Source organism: Leucopleurus acutus (assembly GCF_964270905.1).
Source record: "Leucopleurus acutus genome assembly, chromosome: 4".
Classification (NCBI taxonomy): Eukaryota; Metazoa; Chordata; class Mammalia; order Artiodactyla; family Delphinidae; genus Leucopleurus; species Leucopleurus acutus.
In genome coordinates, this window is record NC_139146.1 from 63,714,931 (window position 1) to 63,737,318 (window position 22,388).

The 22,388-nt window shown below is 38.4% G+C and overlaps 1 protein-coding gene across 3 annotated transcripts in view; it reads left to right on the plus strand.

Moving 5' to 3' along the window:
* The first annotated feature begins 4,306 nt into the window (after window positions 1-4,306).
* WDR19 (WD repeat domain 19) overlaps window positions 4,307-22,388 on the plus strand; it is an 84,028-nt gene continuing 65,946 nt past the window's right edge. The window contains exons 1-7 of one of the 3 annotated variants that reach the window (XM_082838831.1): window positions 4,307-4,351; window positions 6,706-6,797; window positions 7,085-7,150; window positions 10,279-10,404; window positions 14,692-14,807; window positions 18,470-18,585; window positions 22,097-22,177. In XM_082838831.1, coding sequence (XP_082694957.1) covers window positions 4,346-4,351; window positions 6,706-6,797; window positions 7,085-7,150; window positions 10,279-10,404; window positions 14,692-14,807; window positions 18,470-18,585; window positions 22,097-22,177 — 603 coding nt within the window. In that variant the 5' untranslated portion in view covers window positions 4,307-4,345. The other 2 variants (XM_082838830.1, XM_082838832.1) reach the window with 2 other exon arrangements.

Genomic DNA, 22,388 nt, shown 5'->3' on the forward strand with positions numbered 1-22,388 from the left:
CTCACCTGGGAGCCCAGCAGGCTTCCCAGGACGAGTGGACAAGGCCAGCGCCCTCTGCTACTCTCCCGCTCCTCCTGGAGGGCTCCACCCGCCTGCCTCTCCTCATCTTCCTAGCCTCCCTCCTGTTGCCCCCAGGACCCACACGGCCTATATGGGGCTTTGGAGGGGGCAGTACTGGCTTGGTAGCTCAGCAGGCTCCCTGGCCTGGTGGGCCAGGCGATCACCCTCTACTCCTCTCCCCCTCTTGCCAGAGAGTCCCTCCCACCTGCCTCTCCTGATCTCCCCGGTCTCAGGGGCACCTACCCGCCCTGGGCTCCACTTCTCCTACCCCCTCAGTCTCCCTACACCACACTGGTTCACTTTGGGGTTCCTCCCGTCTCCATGGGCAGCAGAGTCCCCCACCAGTGGCCGACAGGTGCCCTAGTTGTGGGGAGATGCTAACTCCATGTCTTCCTACACAGCCATCTTGACTCCACCTCCCAGAACTAATTTTAATTTCTTAATTTCCTTGGCTATTTGATTCATAGCCATGTATCTGCATCTAGAATCATGCTTGGCACAGAACTAGACAAAAATAATTGGCTTAATTTTGAATATTCAATTATATATATATATATATATTTTTAATAAATAAATTTAGTTATTTATTATTTATTTATTTATTTATGGCTGCTGTTGGGTCTTTGTTGCTGTGCATGGATTTTCTGTAGTTGCAGCGAGCAGGGGCTACTCTGTTGTGGTGTGTGGGCTTCTCATTGCAGTGGCTTCTCTTGTTGCAGAGCACAGGCTCTAGGCATGTGAGCTTCAGTACTTGTGGCTCGCAGGCTCCAGAGCGCAGGCTCAGTAGTTGTGGCGCACAGGCTTTGTTGCTCCGTGGCATGTGGGATCTTCCTGCACCAGGGCTCAAACCCGTGTCCCCTGTGTTGGCAGGTGGATTCTTAACCACTGTGCCACCAGGGAAGCCCCAGATATTATTTTTGAATACACTATCTTTCTCTAGTTATTGTTAGGCTTATTGGACTTCCTTTCTATATAATTTTTGTTTAATTAATTAATTTTTGGCTGTGTTGGGTCTTCGTTTCTGTGCGAGGGCTTTCTCTAGTTGCAGCGAGCGGGGGACACTCTTCATCGTGGTGCATGGGCCTCTCACTGTTGCGGCCTCTCTTGTTGCGGAGCACAAGCTTCAGATGCGCAGGCTCAGTAGTTGTGGCTCACGGGCCTAGTTGCTTCACGGCATGTGGGATCTTCCCAGACCAGGGCTCGAACCCCTGTCCCCTGCATTGGCAGGCAGATTCTCAACCACTGTGCCACCAGGGAAGCCCTCTATATAATGTTGGTAGGAAATTATTTCCTCAAATGGCTATCATTTTAAAGTTTGGAAGTGTAAATGATAAACTGGAGGCAAATTATAAGTTGATCAAACAATATTGGCATTTCCTGGAAGTGTATGCAATAAAAACTTTCTGAATTTATATCTATTTATCTTTAAAATCTGAATTCCACCTAAATTTCCTAGTTTCTTTATCTGTACTTAGTGTTAAATGTCATTATTTTTCATCCCCAATCCCATACTATCCCCCTTTCTCTTCACCTTGGAAGCTCTCCTCTTTCTCTCTTTGGAAAAACGTTTTTCTGATATTATAACAAGTTATGTTATTCACTTTTCTCAATATCCGTTTGAGAAGCTTCATACCATTTTTACCAGCTTTTATAGCAGATTCTGACAAATACTTTCTCATAATGCCATACTTTTCCAGATAAATTAGAGGTTCCTGAAGATTACCTTAATAACATTTATTTATACTTCAATAAGGAATCAATTTTAAGTTGTATAGTTTATTTTAAAAAATAGCTATGTGCACTCTAGAATTACCCCTTCCCATAGATTGTATAACAGATTGGCTAACTCTTCAGTGAATCTCTCCCCACAAATGGACACCAGATCCTTTCCCAGATGTACAGGTTTAATCATGTTCCTGGTTCTTAAATTTTAGAATGGGAAGCTGTATTTCTCTTCTTTCCCAAATATTTTACATAAAATTTTGTATTCAGGTAAGGATACACATATTTCCAAGGTATACAAAAACTTCCAGAAGAATACCACAACTAAAAATATTTTTATCAATTTTCAAGTTCCATTATAGATAATAAAAGTGAAGCTTAGGGGGAGTTCCCTGGCAGTCCAGTGGTTAGGACTTGGCACTTTCACTGCCATGACCCAGGTTCAATCCCTGGTTGGGGAACTAGGATTCTGCAAGCCAAGGTGCAGCCAGAAAAAAAAAAAAGAAAGAAAAGTGAAGCTGATAATTATTGCTACAATGGCAATCATATTACAGTATATAAATGTGTCAAATTAACATGTTGTACACCTTAAATCTATACCATGCTATATGTCAAATATATGTTCCAATTTAAAAAAAAGTGAAGCTGAGAAAGTTAAGTACATAATCTGTTACTAACTGGTTGTTACTGGGTTCAAATCAGTTTGTCTGCATCTTCCACCTTGTACCTCATTACCTCTAAGTATCCTTTCTCTTTTATCCACCTGTTGAAATCCTGCCTATTCTGTTAGCCTAATGAGAAAAACAGTAATAAAAAACAAAAAACTAGGCAATAATTAGGATCCCTGTTTTATCTAAAATAATACCAAATGCTCCTTGCAGCTTAAAAATAATAAATTGAAAAGTGACTTTCAGAGGCATATACTTGGAAAAGATTTGTTGCTTTGTAAATTTAATCAACATAAAAAGGAATACAGACTGTTTTTAGTATAACACGTAGGACAAAAAAGCGGAGAGGCTTTAGGAAACAAATATGGAGAGAACAGTGGCCTCAAAGTGTAATCCACAGATGGGCATAATCAGCATCACCTGAAAATGTGTTAGAAATGTAAATCCTCCACATCAACCCCAGGAGGACTAAATTAGAGACTCCAGGTGGAACCAAGCAATCTGTGTTTCAGCAGGCCCTCTAGGTGAGTCTGACACCCACTAAACCTACCAGATACACAGTAAAGTTAGAGAACCAATTTTTCTAAATGATTCAGCCTCAGAAGCAGTGGAAGGAGTGGAAAAGGTTGATTTTCTTGGTATGGGGAAACTAAAATTATTAAGATTGTACGCTTTTCTATTGCTCAGTACGAAGCACCCTAATAATTGTGTTATATTATTTGACCTAAATAAATGTGTTAAATACACACATATATACCATAATTATAAATACATAGTAAAATTGGTATACATAGGGGCAAAAAATAGAGGGAAATATGCCCCCCCAAATTAATATGTTGATGTGGGATTTTTGTTTTCTTTCTTTTTAACTCATTCTCCCATATCAGGTAAACATAATACATAGAAATTTGTATGCTTTTCCCCTGTTAATTGGTCTTATGTCAGTTTAATTCTCAGGCCCTAAAGGTAAAAGTAAAATTTTGTCTCACATTCCCGAAATCTAAAAAAGTCCCATTCACTCTGTTTTAAATACTACAAGGACAATTTCTGAATTTCTACTTCTCTAACCTTTTTCTCCTTCTCTCAGTCACCTATTAAAAACATCTCCCGGGGCTTCCCTGGTGGCGCAGTGGTTGAGAGTCCGCCTGCCGATGCAGGGGACACGGGTTCGTGCCCCGGTCCGGGAGGATCCCACATGCCGCGGAGCGGCTGGGCCCGTGAGCCATGGCCGCTGAGCCTGCGCGTCCGGAGCCTGTGCTCTGCAACGAGAGAGGCCACAACAGTGAGAGGCCCGCGTACCGCAAAAAAAAAAAAAATCTCCGTTTAAATGTGCAGGTCTTGCACCCAAATTTAAACATCTGAAGAAACAAATATATCCCCAGCAGAAATCAGTCTTCAATTTTAACATCCCTTGAATAGCTTCAGAGTGATCTCTTTGTGTGTATTGCTTAAGAGTATTGCCCCATGAACCAACTCCCCCCTCCTTTTATCCACAATCAGTTCCTTTCTTTTCTTGAAATTCTCAGCGCCCTCCTCTGGCTACTATTGACTTCTTAGCAGCCGGGGCCGAAATTTACGCAGGCGCTTTCCAACGTCTCATAGAGTCAGCCTCCCCTGGGTCGCATCCAATCAGGGCCCAGCCAGAAAGCAAGGGCGCTGCAAACCCTCGCGAGGTTCAACTTCTCTGGGCCTTGCTTCGCGGGCTTCACGTGATCTCAGTCCACACCTCCCGCTCTTCTTCGCGGAGGTCGCCGCTAGGCACTGTTTTCAGCTGGCGCTCGCTGATTGGCCATTGCTCGCGCGGTCTCCTGGGAGACGGGAACTCGGTAGCCTTCTTGGAGGAGACTGCGTGCGCCTGCGCACTTGCTAGATCGCGCGGCTGCTCGAGCTTTGAGATGAAGGTAAATAACTTACGAACCCCGGGGGAGCGGGAAGAAGCCCGCCAAGAGTCGGTTTGAGGATAGGAGCTTGTGACCTCCTTTCGTCCTCCCGAGTGCGTGAGAAGTGGGGAAGGGAGCGGGGCGACCAGGGAGGGGGAGAGCAGGGGCGAAGTTGAAGGAACAAGGGAATAGGAAGGAAAATTGAAGAGGAGAAGGCAGGGAGGGAGGCCTCTCATTTCTGGGACCGCGGCTGGGGTTCGTGCTTTGCGGGAAGAGGGAACCCCGCCACGGCTGGAAATGAGCAGACTGGATCTGAAGAGAACCCAAACTTCGCACGGTAGAAAGAACGAGTTGTGTGAAAGCGCTTGGAGGGTCGCGGTGAAGTTGACTCGTTCGGGTGTCAGGAGCTGCCTCATTTATTGCAGCTAAACACCTGGCAAGCCGCGCGACTGCTCAGCGCCTTAAAACGAGTGAAAAGCCTGCGAAAAAATAATCCCAAATTGTATTGCCTGTGACTGGTGCAATTTACAGATCACCTGGTGGCGATGTACATTATTCACGGGGAAATCTGCACACGCAGGTCTCAAGCTCTAGAGCGTCATCCTCTGCACGCACGGTTTCTAGGCTTCGGCTTCTCGTGAACCCCATTCCCGGGTCACTGGCTACAGATCATTCACCCTTCGCTTTACCGAGCAATATCCCCTTACACACACACCCCCCGGCCCTGATCTGGCAAAGAAATGGAAAGCTTAATTTTTATAAGTTCTGGTGGCTATTAATGTGGAGATTGCAGTTGACAGACTGGTAATCTTAACTCATTTCTAAAGCTCTTCACGATTTATGAAGTACCAGAAGTAAGGAGATATTATTATTCCTGGTTTACAGTTGAGAATTCTGTGTTTGAGGCAATTTAATCGACCTGCTTTAAGCCCTACAGCTAATAAATAAAAAGCCAAATATAAACGTTGGTATTCTGGTTGTGAAGCTAGCACCTTTTCTGGTCCATTGTATGTGTATGGAGTGTCTGTAAACCTCCTTTGAAGAAAAATAGTTTATAAGGTCACAGCCAGAGGAGGTCTACCATGAAGCTGGTAAAATTCAAGTTTAGGGACCCCTCACTTGCATGCAGGGGTTCCAGGGCAATGTGGTCATAAAATTGCAAAAGTAAGATGTTTTTATACTCTTTTTTCTTTAAGGGTGTCTTCATGCTTCACAAAACTTGGATGCACCTGTGATTTTAGCGCACCTGTTTTCAGTACAGGTGGATTTAATCTTTAACATAGTAAATGCCTATGATTGGTGTTCAATTTTGACCATTTGAAGAGTTTTGTGTTGCTATTCAGACTGTCAAGCCACCTGCAGTAGTCTCTAAACTTCACATGCCTAGATATAGGCATCATTGTTTAACCTGTAATTTAACTTAATGTTAAAATCTACATTTATTCATCCCAAACTCTTAAGTTCCTAGATGTTCTAGATCAGCACTGTTTTGATATAAATATAATGTGAGCCAATGTAATTTAACAATCTTAGTAGCCAAATTAAAATGTTTTTAAAGAAACAGGTAAGATTACTTTTCATAATATATTTTATTCTACCCAGTATATCCAAAATATTATCATTTCAACATGTAATCAGTATGAAAATTATCAGTGAAGATAGTTTGCATTCTCTCCTTTATAGTCTTTGAAACCCCATGTGTAGTTTATATTTACAGCACATCTAAATTTGGACTGCCCACATTTCAAGTCCTCAATAAAATTCCAAGTCCACATGTGGTTTGTGGCTTCCATACTGGATACACAGTTCTTTATTGTCTAAGTGAAAAGAATGATTTTTCAGTTGAAAAAGTGTCCACCCAATAGCCAAATTAAACACTTAATGATAAAGTAAATGTAACTGATGGGGAAAGGAAAATAATAATTTTGAAGAAAGTATAGACATTTTGTATTTCTATCAGAGTTAATATTTTTTAATAGCAATTTTGTTAAATTTAATCTCCCCAAATCTATGCTATTAATAATTAGCTAAGTTCAAGTTTAAATTATTTAAATTTTTAATAGCTATAAAACACTAAAGCCATACATTTTTATAAAATTAATATTCGAAAACATTCAAAAGCAAAAACGTTTTATAGTAAATGCTCCCATATATATTGAGGTCCATACTTTACCGATCAGATTGTGATTATTTGGTTGGTTGGTTGATTGGTCATTTTGTTTGTTACACTGTTGACTTCTTTTGGGTAAGTAAGCTCTAGCATAAGCCTTCACCATCCTGAATCCTACTGTTTTCATTATCATGTTTTGACATCTTTTCTGACCAATGTTTAATTGTATGTTTTGAAAATACAGAAATTGTATTGTGTTTTTTAGCGTGTTTTCTCACTGCTAGAAAAGACTTGGCTTGGCACACCAATAAAGTTTACCTGGCAGAAAACATCAGGAAACTACCTTGCAGTAACAGGGTAAGAAATCAGTGAATGTTGGTAAATCATCCTGACTCCAAATGGTTGTATGCCCACCTAACTACACTATCTGTTCAGTAGAAATTCTTGGGTGATGACTGAATGGTGGGAAAAGTAATATATTTCCATTAACATCACAATTCATAGAACCTTTTCCCTGATAATAACTTTTTACATATAAATTACGAAACTATCGTGAGAAAATAAAATCAGTTGGGTGTATAAAAAAACTCTTTAGAGAAATAAGAAACACTTAAATCGTATCTTTGTGTTCTGATTGCTTTTAGAGCTGATCATATTGTGAAAATCTTTGATCGCCATGGTCAAAAAAGAAGTGAAATCAACTTATCTGGGTAAGTACAGTGGTAGATTAAAAACTTTTTCAAGCTTTGTGGCCTAAAAAATAAAAAAACACTGTCTTAAAACTATAATCAAATAGAATTTTATAACTTATATCTAATGTGTATCTCCTCTTTTGCCTTCTCCATTTGCAAAGAGATTTGGTTTTTTATACCATAAACAGTTAATGAAATATGTATATATATAGCATATGAATTAGAATTTAACGTTTATAAACACTCATACATTCACAGATAAGCTGTAAGACAGAATTATAAATGAGTCCATTGAAATAATTCTTATTTAATTATAAACAAGCTTTAGTGTGTGTATATGCAGATAAGATAAGCCCATATGGCTGTAGTATTTCCTCTCTAATAGTTACTTTCTGCATACTTCTTAAAGGACAAAGGCCTTATTTTATCTATTTTAAGGAAGTCATTCTAGATTACAGTAAGCATAACATAAGCATTTTTAATGATTCAGTGTTATCTTTCCCTGTAGTAGTTATTTTACTGATAGTCTTAGTGGTTATTATGATGTGTAGAGTCCCTCACCTAAATGGTCTTATGCTGCCAGCCTTTTTAAATACACATCTGCTTTCTGCTTTTATCACCACCATCTTTGCAAATCAGGTTGCTTTACTTCTCTCCCATCCACCTAATGCCACCATTTTGGCATTTCCCATTGCTCTCTTTTTTTTATTATTATTAATTTTTATTGGAGTATAGTTGCTTTACAATGTTGTGTTAGCTGTACAGCAAAGTGAATCAGCTATACGTATACATATAGCCCCTCTTTTTTGGATTTCCTTCCCATTTAGGTCACCACAGAGCATTGAGTAGAGTTCCCTGTACTATACAGTAGGGTCTCATTAGTTATCTATTTTATACATAGTAGTGTATATATGCCAATCCTAACCTCCCAATTCATCCCACCCCTGCTGCCCTTGGTATCCATATGTTTGTTCTCTACATCTTGTGTTTCTATTTCTGCTTTGCAAATAAGTTCATCTGTATCATTTTTCTAGATTCCACATATAAGCAATATTAAATGATATTTGTTTCTCTCTGACTTACTCTGTATGACAGTCTTTAGGTCCACCCACTTCTCTTCAAATGGCACAATTTCATTCCTTTTTATAGCTGAGTAATATTCCATTGTATATATGTAGCACATCTTTATCCATTCCTCTGTTGATGGACATTTAGGTGCTTCCATGTCCTGGCTATTGTAACTAGTGCTGCAGTGAACATTGGGGTGCATGTATCTTTTGAATTATGGTTTTCTCCTGGTATATGCCCAGGAGTGGGACTGCTGGGTCATATGGTAGTTCTATTTTTAGTTTTTTAGGGAACCTCCATACTGTCCTCCATAGTGACTGTATCAGTTTACATTTCCACCAACAGTGTAGGAGGGTTCCCTTTTCTCCACACCCTCTCCAGCATTTGTTGTTTTTAGATTTTCTGATGATGCCCATTCTAACCGGTGTGAGGTGATACCTCATTGTAGTTTTGATTTGCATTTCTCTAATAATTAGTGATGTTGAGCGTCTTTTCATGTGTTTGTTGGCCATCTGTATCCCACTGCTCTCTTAATTGTTGCTTCTGGTTTCTCTATTCTAGGAAACAGAGGGCAAGCTAGTTATAATTATGTCTAAAAGTAAGAAGCACTTAGTAAAAGAACTTCTTTGAGTAAATTGTATGAGCTGTATTGCATAATCTCTGTGACATCTATTTTGGTTACACAATGGCCTTATTTTTTTACTTATGAATTCTTTTTTGTTGTTGTTGTCGCTTTTGCGGTACGCGGGCCTCTCACTGTTGTGGCCTCTCCCGTTGCGGAGCACAGGCTCCGGATGCGCAGGCTCAGCAGCCATGGCTCATGGGCCCAGCCGCTCCGCGGCATGTGGGATCTTCCCGGACCAGGGCACGAATCCGTGTCCCCTGCATCGGCAGGCGGACTCTCAACCACTGCGCCACCAGGGAAGCCCACTTATGAATTCTTTTGCTGTATTCATCATAGTTGAATTAGACTGACAAAAGATCTCCACATAAATAAAATGCCATTATATATTGTCTTTAATTGGCAGATGATTTTATCAACAATTTGAAAGCCTTCCTCTTCCACACTCTCAAAATCCTGAAAATATTATAGAAAATTGAGATCCCAAAACATATTTTATCTATTTTTAACTTTTTAAATTTTTGGCCACACAGTGTGGCATGTGGGATCTTAGTTCCCTGACCAGGGATCGAACCCATGCCCCCTACATTGGGAGCATGGAGTCTTAACCACTGGACCACCAGGGAAGTCCCCCAAAACATATTTTAACAGTTCGAAGAATAAAATAACTTAAGTAATGCCCAGCTGTCTTAAATGTAAAGCTGAGTATGGCTTAGCCAATACCCAAGAACAGAGGGTCTCCAAATGAAATATAGCATCAGAGAAGGAAGGAAAGGTTAATCTTCAAGGAAGTTCTTAAATTATAATAGACATTTGGAGTAATTTTAAACAGTAAGAAACATGTTAAATAGAGCATTTCCTATTTATAACTATTTTGTTAATTGAATCACTCATTCTATTAAGATATGAAATAAAAATAAACTGTCTTACTCACTATTTCAGAGTTCAAGTCTTTCTTGTTTGCAGTCCTACGTCTACCCAGCCTTGATCTGTTCAATACACAGTTTATCTAGATATAACATCATTTCTTATCAGTACCTACTTTTTCCCTCTGTAAATCTGAAATAACCTTTCGAAAGTTGATCATACAAATTTTCTCTTGATTCCAGGTGTGATTCCTTTCCAGAGGTGCTTGATGAGTTTGTTTTGCCAAAGGGCCAGGCTCTTTATAGGTGTTGAGAAAATCTGCTAACTTATTAGGTATAATTATATTTAATATAGTATATGAAAATGATATTTAAAATGTTTCTATTCCCTCAACAACGATGTAATTGGTGTTAGTTTTATCTAGGCACTGAATGGTGAGTTATATTTCTCACTTTAGAAAGTTTATGACGTATTCAAAAATAGATTGAATGGTCTTGTTATAGACAAAAATCACAAATAGTTGAGTGTTTAAATTTCTTTCCCTACTTAAAAAAAATGCATAGTGATGTTTTGCTCTCTTTTTAAAAAGTAACTGTGTTGCTATGGATTGGGATAAGGATGGAGATATCCTAGCAGTGATTGCTGAGAAATCCAGTTGCATTTATCTGTGGGATGCCAACACAAACAAAACCAGCCAGTTAGACAGTGGCATGAGGTAAGGATAGTTTTTTTTATATTTTAAATCTTCACTTAGAAATATCATTATTTGCAGATTTGATGCTACAAATACTACTTTCATTATAAAGATGCATTGATGAGTTATTTTCTTATAAAGGAAAAAGTTCATTTCTTTTTTAATTGTTATATATAATCCTATTAATTTTGTTCAGTTAATTAGAATAAAGTTGTTATGATTATAAAATATGACTTCTTAAAAAGTTGCTTTCAATGGAACAGGCTAAAATGTCCAAAGAAGAGAGAAAACATATGGGAAAATCTGGAGATGGGATTGGCTGCAGGCATGGCTGGATCTAGGGGTTCTAATGATGCAGTCAAGACTGTCTCCATCTCTCGGCTCTTCCTTTCTCTGTATTGACTTCTTCTAAGTCAGACTGTCTCTCTTTTTTAAGTTTTATTGAAGTGTAGTTGATTTATAATGTGTTAATTTCTGCTGTACAGCAAACTGATTAAGTTAAACATATATATATTCTTCTTCATATTCTTTTCCAATATGGTTTATCACAAGATATTGAATATAGTTTCCTGTGCTATACAATAGGACCTTGTTGTTTATCCATCCTATATATGTAAGTCAGACTCTTGATGGCTACTGGCAGGTATCAGCTTATACCATTCTTCACAGCAAGTTATGCCAGAGGAAAGAACATGCCCCTATCACATTACTAGTGTCCACTCATTTCTTCAGAAGGTCTCTGAATAGGGTAGGCAGGGCCATGGGGTTGATAATCCTACCCAGTGAAGAGTGGAGTGAGGGTGGGGAAGTTCACAAGTGGGAAAAATCCTGGGCAGACAGAATAAATTGCAGGTCTCTGCTAAAATGGAAACCATTTTGCCATATGGAAAAGAAAAACCTATCGGTATTTACAACTAAAACTGCAATTTTGACCTTGGATAAGTTGCTTAACCTCTCTTTAATCCTCAATTTCTTCATATATGTAAAGAGTGTATAGTAATAATAATCTGCTTCATGGCATCATGTGGCCTGCAGGTGGGCAGGAAGAGATCACACACATACCATAAGGTTAGACTATACTTTTCCAGCTTACTTGCCAAGGAATAACAGAGCAGGACCAAACATCACCTTAGCGCAGGTTCTCTTGACCCTCCAAAGTGACGCACGAGACATGCATCCACAGGCAGTAGTGTCTGACCAACATCAAGTCTTGCTAGGTCTGAGAACCTTCATGTCTTGCTCTGTCCTTTAACACTTCGGTACATCACTTTTCAGAAGGATTTTACACACCCTGTGTGCTTCCATTCAAGAGGATGTTTATAAACATCAAGTACTGCTTCTTGAACCAAATTGAGCATCAGTGAGGCCACATCCTGACCCAGAGAAAAATGCATAATTAATCCCAGGTGTTTCGAATTGGCAGCTCTGCCTCCCACTGTCTTATCTTCCCCCACTTCCATTTTCTCACATCATCTCAGGATTGTTGTGATAGTTAATTGTATGCAGTGGCCAGGCACCAAAATAAGAACTGAGGGAACAGTAGATGTTATTGTAATTATCAATAAGGTAAAATTAAGGGTGTTTTACTGTTGCTATTAATATTTAATGTCTAAAGGCCTTTGGCTATAGAAAGGTATACCTACTACCATTTGTTTTTTTGTTAATGATCAATCTAATACATCACGATAGTTAACAATTCTGAATATCAAGTTTGCAAAATTTTCTTAAATATTTTGCAAACTTAAGTTTCCTTTAAACAATTAAAATTTCATTTACAAATTTAATCTGATTAGATTCTTCTGCGCACTTCACACACAAATAATTCACAAAGCATCAAATATAATTATTACAAAACTTGCTGCAATGCCACTTAACTATCTTAAATTATTATGTTAGCACAATGGGTTGAATTTATTTCATCATTTTTACTAAATGTATTTTTTATACCTTTTTAAGATTATAGTGGTACTTACCCTGATCCTACCTAGGCCGACAGCAGTAATCATTTAGTTTTTTACCTGGGATACAGCAATCTTTTCAGAGAAACTCTGAATACAACATCTGGTTCATAAACCAATTGATTCTTGGTTGGATCATGGGACATGGTTGCTTCTCCCAAGGCCATTCACACCTGAGTACTAGTCACCCTACTCAGCTTCTTTTCTAATTGACCTTCAACTGTCATATCAGCCAGAATTTTACAAACCTATGCCTTTCACATAGGTTGCCTTTTTTTTGTAGCCAGGTGCATTTTCCTAAAATAATATATTCATTACATTTTTCTTGGCCAGAAATATGTGTCATTATTATATGTTGGCCTCATCGGTTAGCATAATTGGAAACATGTATGCCTTGGGATCTTACTGTACTTTGTAGGACCTACTAGACGTCTTATCTCCTAAGAGAGGAAAGATAAAGCCCATTCAGTTAACTCTTCTTTTGATGACATTTGATTACTTGATCTTCTTGGAATACACTATTTAACCCTCTTTCTAGTTGGTTGTTCTGTGACTGTTAGTACTGATCAACTATCGACTGGACTACTATTGTTACACAACTCTTACTATATGTGACCGCAGTTGCTAATCAGACCTTGTTCTTGCCATATAGTTCCTCTTTTCTCTGGTACTATTTAGCTCACTCCAATTTTTTAAATTCATGTCTTCTGAGCAGCAGACTCCAAAATGGGATTAAATGTGTAAGGTGTTTATCACAGGAAATATCTGTGAGGGAACAGAGAGGGAGAAGAAGTTAGAAGAGCCGTCAGACCCTTGTAAAGGAGAGAGGGAAGAAAGAAAGGGGGGGGGTAGAAACATCTGGGACCGCAGCACAGTTCTAAAAAGTTCAGCTAGGCCCAGTCTGAGCCAAGGTTACCATCAAAGGAGTCCTGTGCCTCCCAGGAATGGACCTCAGCAGGACCCTTGCCATGCGCAATCATTGTCTGGGAGCAGCCCATGGGAAGGTGTGGTCCCAGCACGTTGAGGTGATGGATTCCAGTGCCTAGCAGCTGGGGGCCTTGGTCGGTTATACTTTCTATAGTTGGAGATCTGAGAGGCATATTCTCAGGGCTGCTGTACCTACTTAAACTGAGAGACAAATGCATATTTATCTTTTATAAAGTATGTACTTAATATCTTTTATAAAATATACTGTATACTTAATATATTCAATAATTGTAAATATATACTCAATTGAAGAAAGCTAGCAGCCCAGTATATTAATACTTCTTGTTAAAATTAATTTTTAGCTAAACATTTTATTACATTCACTTATTATTACAACTAACTTTTCCTATGCTTTAAGTGAATTTTTGTCTTCCAAGTATCATTAGGTTTTATGGCCTTTCACAAACTCAACTTGTTTCAATTAAATATGTAATTTTTAATGCTCAAATTCCTCTAATTTAGCCAGAGGAGTCCCCTTTAAGCTGACTCTTTTGTCCTTTTATTACTGCCCTCCTTGAGAGCTGTGTTGCTTTCTGAAAACAGTAGCTTGATCTATCAGTGACTGTCAAAGTTTAGCTGCATCAGAATCACCTGGAGAGCTTATGAGAACACAGACAGCTGCGCACCACCCCCAGTTTCTCATGCAGTAGGACAGGGGTGGGATCTGGGAACTAGCATTTCTGAAGTTCCCAGGTGATGATGCTGGTCCTGGGATTGTATTTTCATAACCACTTGTCTAGATCCATTGTGATTTCTTTCCTCAATATATAAATGAGCTACTCTCCAAGGAGTCTTGATTCCCTTTAGTAGAGGATTGTATAAAAGTTCAACCTATGGATCCTAGAATGCACAGTAAGAACTGGTGGTAGGCAAACGTGCCTTCTACCTCCTTCTGAGCTACTCTTAGCAGAGCTGGAAAATGTATGTCCTTTTTCATGAATCATGAATTCCCAATGATTTTTCCAATTTAGTATATCGTATAGTTGGACCCTACTTTTTTTTAAAGCATAAGATGTTATCATCCATGAAGATTTTTACCACAATTAGAGTTACAACTATCATTAGTAGACAAATTAATAAGTATCTCATCATGAGTCATCTGATGAAATTTGAGATTCCATCATGACTGAATTGAAGCCTATATTCATCATACATTTGTATTTTAAGTCTCACTCACCTAAGATCATTTTATAGTGTCTCAGAATGTCTTTAGCACTTCTTCGTAGTCCTAAAGCATTAAGTTGTAATTTTGTACTTCAGCTTCTATGTAGATGTTAAAACTATTCATGAAGTACTTTTTAAAAGGACTACTTAGGGGGTTATAATTGTGAATTGTTTAGTAATTTGTATCTTAATGTTACAGGGATCAATTGTCTTTCCTTCTTTGGTCAAAATTTGGAAGTTTCCTGGCTGTTGGAACTGTTAAAGGAAATTTGCTCATTTATAATCGTCAGACATCTCGAAAGATTCCTGTCCTTGGTAGGTTGTGCTGGAAACACTGCTAAATATTTGAGATGCTTTACATAAATGGAAATTTTACCACCTCAGATTTCCCTGATATTGCAAGAGAAATTTTGTAGTTTAAAATGAAGACTTCCCTGGTCAAGCCATACATCTATCTAAACTAGAAGATCCATCTTCACTACCTACTAAGAATTTCCCAGGCTATGTAACAGGTTGCCCTAGGGTGAGCCTGTGCCTTTGGACACCAGTACATTAATAGCATGGCTTCTATCCCTTTCTCACCCAGATTGTGCCTCTGGCATGGAATAGCTCAGATGCATATCAACACATTAGTAGATGGGCTAAAACATTTGGTGGCTTCTTGGACAGAGTATCCAGATTCCTAATTCTGACCCCTCACTCTCTCCAAACACCAATTTAATCTAGGAGTCGACTTCGAGTTATATTTCCCTCAGGGTATATGACTGGATGATATGCGTGTTTAATCCTTTGACCTTCTTGGTTCAGTCTCTGATTCCCCCAGCCTCTGGTCGCCTAGCATCTGCCCTGGGACTCCCCAGGAGGAAACAGTATGGATTCTTTTCAATTATTGTAACATCATGCTGGTGAATGGTGAAACAGTGGGCTTAATTACATACAGGTGGCCAGTATAACTTACCACTAATGAAAGAATCAAATCCTGGAGATAATAGTGCCCACAGAAGACTTGAGAAAGTGCCTTTCAATTAAGGACACTTGTTCATTTCAAATTATTTTCACATATATGTATATCTTTCATAGGAATATTTTTAGTGCTCTAGGTAAACACTTATGTCATTGATCCATCTGAAAAATTAAACTAAAAACTTTTGAGTTACAAAACTCTGCTTTCACCATATAAATTAATTTGTTTGACTTAAATAGGCATTTTCTATATCCCACTTCATTTACAGGTATATTCTACCAGTTAACTTATAAGCCCTAGAAGTTTTGACACTTGAGGTATAAGAAAATAATTTGTCAAAGCATGATTATTTTGTGTCAGTAACTGTCATATATACATGATTTTATGTGATCTTTGTATTTAATATGAATATTGATTCTAATCTCAGCTAATTTAATTCACTGTGTAAAATGGAAAAGATTCAGGCTAATTATATATTTTAGGTCCTTTAGCTGCCTCTTTCAGAGTTAGTTGTGATTTGTGGCTCTGCTTTTTTTCCTTTGAAATAATTTACTTTCCTAAAACCAAGGCATTTCACTTCCAATAGCAGCTGCACGAATGCATGGTTTTTACAGTAGCTAATGTCTGTTACCTTGTTTTGTCATGCTCTGATTTATTTCCTTGAACTAGACTAGATATAGGCAGTTCTCACTTTGCATGCTTCTAACATGCATGAATTTCAGTGTTCACAGTGTACCTAATATTGCCAGTCTCCCAGTAACATGATTTACATTTCAGTGGCCATAGTATGGTAGCTGTAAGTTAATACTAATTAAATGAGTCAATACGTGTAAAGTGCCCAGAACAATGTTAAGTAAGCACACAAAACATGTTAACTGTTATCAGTGAGGTTAAGGTTAACCTGAATTCTGAGCACTAGAAGAAAAGGAGAGATTTTCTTCTCCCTTTCTTGAGTATAGAAAGAAGTTTGTCTTTGGCATCTTTCCACCTCTCTTTATGTACTCCTTTTTTCCCTTCTAACACCCATTACTTCCGACACTCAGTTCCAGTGTACCACTTAAGCCACTTAATCTATGATCAGCAAAATCTCCTATATCCCAGTCTCTTCTCTGAATGTTCCCTTCACTTTTGTGCTCTGGTCTTCTGATTTGAAATACTACCTCTATAGTCCCACATTTATCTCTTCCAAACTCTAGACTCATACATCCAGCTGCTTACTCAACATCTCCAATGAGATTTCTAGTAAACACTTCAAATTTAATACCACTAAAACCAATAGTTTTCCCTCTCATTGATGGCATTTCATCCTTTTAGATATTTAAGCCTAACCTTACCATCATCCTTGACCCTTATCTTTCTCCTACGTTCCATACCTAATTTGCCAGAAAATCTAGTAGGATCTATCTCCAAATATCTCCAGAATCAAGACGTTCTCATCACCTCTACTGCTGCCACCATGGTGTGGGGCTCAGACATCTTTGACCTGAATTTCTGGAATATCTTAACTGGTCTCCCTGCTTCAGATCTTGCCCTGCTATAGAATATCCTCAGCCCAGAGGCCACAGTGAGCCTTCTGCTCGGAACTCTCCAGTGGCTCTCCATGTCACCCAGGGTCAAAGTCCTCACTATGGCCAGCCAAGCCCTCTGTGACCTGGCCCTTGGCGACTCTCTGACTTCATCTCTTACCCATCTTCCAGGACCTCACAGCTATACTCTCCTCCTGCCTGAGCCTCTAACACACTCTGGCACACTCTGGCCTCAGGGTCTACTCACTTAACGACTATTTATTTATAGCCTGCCTTCTGCATACATACTGTATTAAGTTCTGTACGGGGTACATGAATAAAATAAACATGATCTCTGTCTCAATAACAGCTAAAATAACTAACATTTATATGGCATTTCCTATATGCCTGGCACTCTTCTAAGTGCTTTAACTCGTTTGATCCTCATCCCCTATGAAAGAGCTCCTACTATTATCCCCAATTTTTGGATGATGCGACTAAGGAATAGAAAGGTTAAGTCACTTACCCATGGTTTTGCAGTAAGTGGTGGAGCCACTTATTCAAAATAGGCAGTTTGCCTCCAGAATCTGTATACTTAATTAACCTTGGGGCTCTTGAGTATTTATCTATCCCAGGACCTTCAACAAATGCCCTCAGTGTCAAGCATGCAATTTCCACTCCAAAACGTGGTTTTTGCACTGTCTAGATTGCTCAATAAAAAAACGTCCTGATACTTAGTGTCTATCTAATATCCCTCACTAGCTAAACGAGTCAGTTCTTTTTTTTTTTTTTTTTTTTTTGCGGTACGTGGGACTCTCACTGTTGTGGCTTCTCCCGTTGGGGAGCACAGGCTCCGGACGCACAGGCTCAGCGGCCATGGCTCATGGGCCCAGCCACTCTGCAGCATGTGGGATCTGCCCAGACCAGGGCATGAACCTGTGTCCCCTGCATCGGCAGGCGGACTCTCAACCACTGTGCCACCTAAATGAGTCAATTCTTAACACAAGTCTCACTAAGGTGCATTCATATTTGTACCTCAGTGTTAATCATGAATCATTGTATGTCCTTTAGTTATATACGAAGAGTCAAAACTGTGATGTTGAATCTGCTTATGCTAAGGGTCTCCCACACTGTGAAGCTGAATATAGTAGAGATAGCTTCAGTGCTTTGAGATTTAAGCACAGTTTGTTCTTAAGACATTAATGTGATAGGTTTGGTTATATGGTAAACAAACTTGTCAAGGGGTGGAATGTCTTTTTTATGTTAGGACCTATGCTCATATGCACATAAAAAATTGGAAAACATGATTGCCCTCATATGCCTTTATCTTGATTTACAACTTGGTAATAAACTGTTTTAAATAAGGTTGCTTAGACACTAACTGCTTTGATGAGATTTTAAATTTCTTGTCTGTTTAATTTCCATAGTATATTACCTAAACTTTCAGATTAACATCATGGATATCTAAAATTTTTTTTGAGAAATCAATATGTACATCTCTTTTTCAGGAAAGCATACTAAGAGAATCACATGTGGATGTTGGAATGCAGAAAACATGCTTGCTTTAGGTGGTGAAGATAAAATGATTACAGTTAGTAATCAAGAAGGTGACACAATAAGACAGGTAATACAGTAACATCTCTTTGGTCTGCTATATTCAAATTTTCTTCCAAAACAAAGTTTGTCTATCAAACAGATCTATAAAATTTAAAAATCTCTATGTGAGATATGTATACAATAACTTCACATTCTAAACATCAATTTTTTTAATGTATTAGGACATTTTTCTTTAATATGAATACTTTATCCAAATATCCTCCTTTGTACATTTCCCATTGGCTAGTTATTAGCATGGATTATCGGCTCTGTGGTTATAGTCAAACAGTATATTTGTTAAATAACTCTTATTTTATATATGTATTTTACGGCGTAAATGTTAACAACTGGACTCAGAGTCAGGTAATGTGATCAACTGCCTGATTCTAAAGCCCACTCCTTTAGCTGATATGTTAAATTGCTTCCAAACTAATTCTAATTAAATTTAATTTTAAGATTAGATTTTACTGATGTTCAAATTTCCCAAGATTGATTAGATCTTCAGAGGCTCCTCTCAAGGGAATTTGTATTACCCATAGCTATAGAAGCTCACCAGTGGCAAAATTTCACTTTGGATGACTTGGCTTATGATTTATTACTTCTAGAGCAATATTGACGTGCTTTGAATACCTGCTAGTTACATGGCACTGTGCTATGTACTATAGAAGGAATATGAAATATGACTACAGAAGAAATAAGAAATATGGCCCTATATTAACTATCTATTGCTGCATAATAAATTACTCCCAAAACTTAGCAGTTTAAAACAACAAACATTGCTTTGCAGTTTTTGTGGATGAGGAATCCAGCTACAGCTAAGCTGGGTGCTTCTGCCTCAGGGTCTCTCATGAGGCTGCAATCATTTTATCAGTCTGAACTGCAGTCTTATCTGAAGGCCTGACTGGGGACCACAACAGAGCAGCTGGCAAGAGAGTGAGAATAATCATTCAAGACTTAAGCTGCAATCGTTAATAAATAACCTGATCTCAAAATTATTTTTGCTGTATTCTGTTCTCTAGAGGTGAGTCCCTAGGCCCAGCCTACACTGAGGGGCCGGGATGGGGATTACACAAATGCATGAACACCAGGAGGTGAGGATCGTTCCAGACCATCTTAGAGGCTGCCCACCATAGGCCCCCTACTCTCAAGAAGAGGAAACTAATCATGATAAAACATATATCATCTTATATGATTATCAAATTGTGTGATATAGCTTACAAGTCCTATAACATTTGTGAGATAGAGGAGATAAATGAAAGTTGGATTGTGAATCTGTAAGAGAAAAGGTGATCTAAATCAGTCAGGGTATAGGCTAAACTATTGTAACAACAAGACCCAAAATTACAAGGACTCTAAGAATATGGTAGTTTGGGTGGTTTTTCCTCTTTTTTTCCTCATAAAACAGAGAGGGGTAAGCATGTCATCTATGTATCTCTGCTTCTCAAGGTTGTATAAATTCCCCCTTCCTTCCCCTCCCTTCCTTCCATCTTATTGTTCTGCCATTTTCTAGGGTGTTTTGCCCTCATGTACATGGTTAAAGCAAGCATACCAGCACCTCATTTCAGCCCCAGGCAAGGAAAAAAGAGAAGTGGAGTGCAAGAAATTTGTGAACGACCTAATCTGGAAGATGCAATCATAATTTCCATTCATATCATATGACCAGAACCTAGTTATATGGTCACACCTTGCTGCTGCCAGGAAACCTGCAAATTTAGTCTACCTAGGTGATCATGTGCCCTGCTAAAACTTGTTTTAATGGGTATTGTAAGACATTTAGCAGTTGCTGTCATTCACTCCAAGCAGAACAGAACAAAGATAAGAGGAAAAACTTATTACAGCTTGTTCATGGCTTATTCCAGACTGGACTGACTGAAGATTTGGACTTTGAGAATTTATAGAAGATAAGTCTGAAGAAGAAAGTTGGTTATTGTATCTGGAAAGCTTTGAAAGTGAGATAGAAGTAACTCAATCATGTTGAGCAGACCATAGCATGATTACAGTGGTTCTTAAGGAAGGTTAATATGACATTACAATAGAGATGTTAAATATATATATATATATATATATATATATATATATATATATATATATATATATATAGCATTACTGTAAAAAATAGTTTCTAGAAACCTTGTAATTTTGGTCCATCTATGTTGGAGTCCTTTAGAATTAGAATGCTACAGGTCCCCCCTCTTGTATCCATATCACACATCATCAGTAGATATTGGCATTTTTTTCTTCACTGAATCAAGACCTTAGAATACTTTTCCACACATAACATCCAAGGAAGCCACTACCACTAAGCCATTATAAACATACAAGACAACTATTTCCCATTTTTAATCCACAAGAAGTATGCTTCCAGAATTTGGCATACTACTTAAGTTATGATGCAGTAAACAAAACATACATTATAAGTATTGTTTTGTCTGGTATTTTCTCTGCGTTGCTTTGACTTGGCTATTCTGCAGAGCACTCCATTGTAACTTGTGTGGATTTATCTTTATTTATCCTGCTGAGGACTTGTCTTGCTTCCTGAATCTGAAGATTGCTGTCTTTCATCAATCCTGGAAAGTTCTTAGTCATTATCTCTTTGAAATTCACCTCTCGCCTTTTCTATTCTGTCTTTCCAGAGCAACTGTTAGACATATGTTGCATCTTCTTATATCTCTTGATCTCTCTATCATAGTTTCTTTTTGTCACTCTTTGCAATCTTCAGGATAATTTCCTCAAATCAGTTAACTTATTCTTTCTTCAAATTTGTCTAATCTTCTGTCCATCCCATTGAGTCTTTATTTTAATGGCTCTACTTTTTATTTGTAGAAAGTACTTTGTAGTTCTTTTTAAAATCTGCCTGGACTTTTAAAGAAAGTGTTGTCTTTTCTTATATTTATGAGTCCTTTTATGTTTTTAGCCATTTTAAATGTATTTATGATATCTTTCTGATAATTCTGTTCTTTTTAGATCTGGTGACTCTTCCTCTTGATCCATTGTTTGTTTCTGAGTTTTCTCATTTTGAATTGTGAGCTCATCTCCAGCAGGGCTTGACTGTGGAAGTTTTTTGCAGCCTTTGAAGAGGATTTAGATTCGTTTTGGCCAAACACTGCAGGGAGTTTCTAGACCACTCAAAGTATAACTTTGGACCTTAGACCACAATGAGCATAGGAGGGAAAGTCTTTGATTTTAAAAGAATTTTTTTTGACCCAAAGCCCAGCTTGAGCCAAATGGGCCTCCTTATCGTCTCCCTTTACCAGCTGCTGCTCTGGATATCTGCAGCATCAGTTTCTGCACACTTTGGTTTTCAATTTGATCTTTGCTTATGGTCCCTGGAAATCTCCTAACCTTCTTTCACGCTTGTCTTAGCCATTTAATAAGATACGTGTTCAGTTTCATCAAGAATTTCTAGAAGTTTGTAGCAGTAGGATTTTCAGGTTGTTAGTCCAACCTGTAACAGAAATGAAAGCAAGTTACCTGTTTTAGTAATAGAATGAATTTGAGTTTGGGGTTTATTCATAGTGATAGTATTTTCACCCTTGCAGACACCAGTGAGATCAGAGCCTGGCAACATGCAGTTTTCCATGATGAAGACTGATGACCGAACCTCCACTGCTGAAAGCACGGTAAGAGTTCTAAATCAAATCCAGGCCCAAATTATTTTGGTAATTTTTTAGGATATTCTGTCTCCTTTTCTAGTATGGTTCAGAATCTATAGTGATAAATAAATTATAGTCCTTCACTTATTAAACCAATGCAGGCCCCAGTTTCTCAGGCCTAAATGTTTTTTCTGCTGCCACCTAATATCACAGCAAGTGAGGACAGTTTCCTGTTACA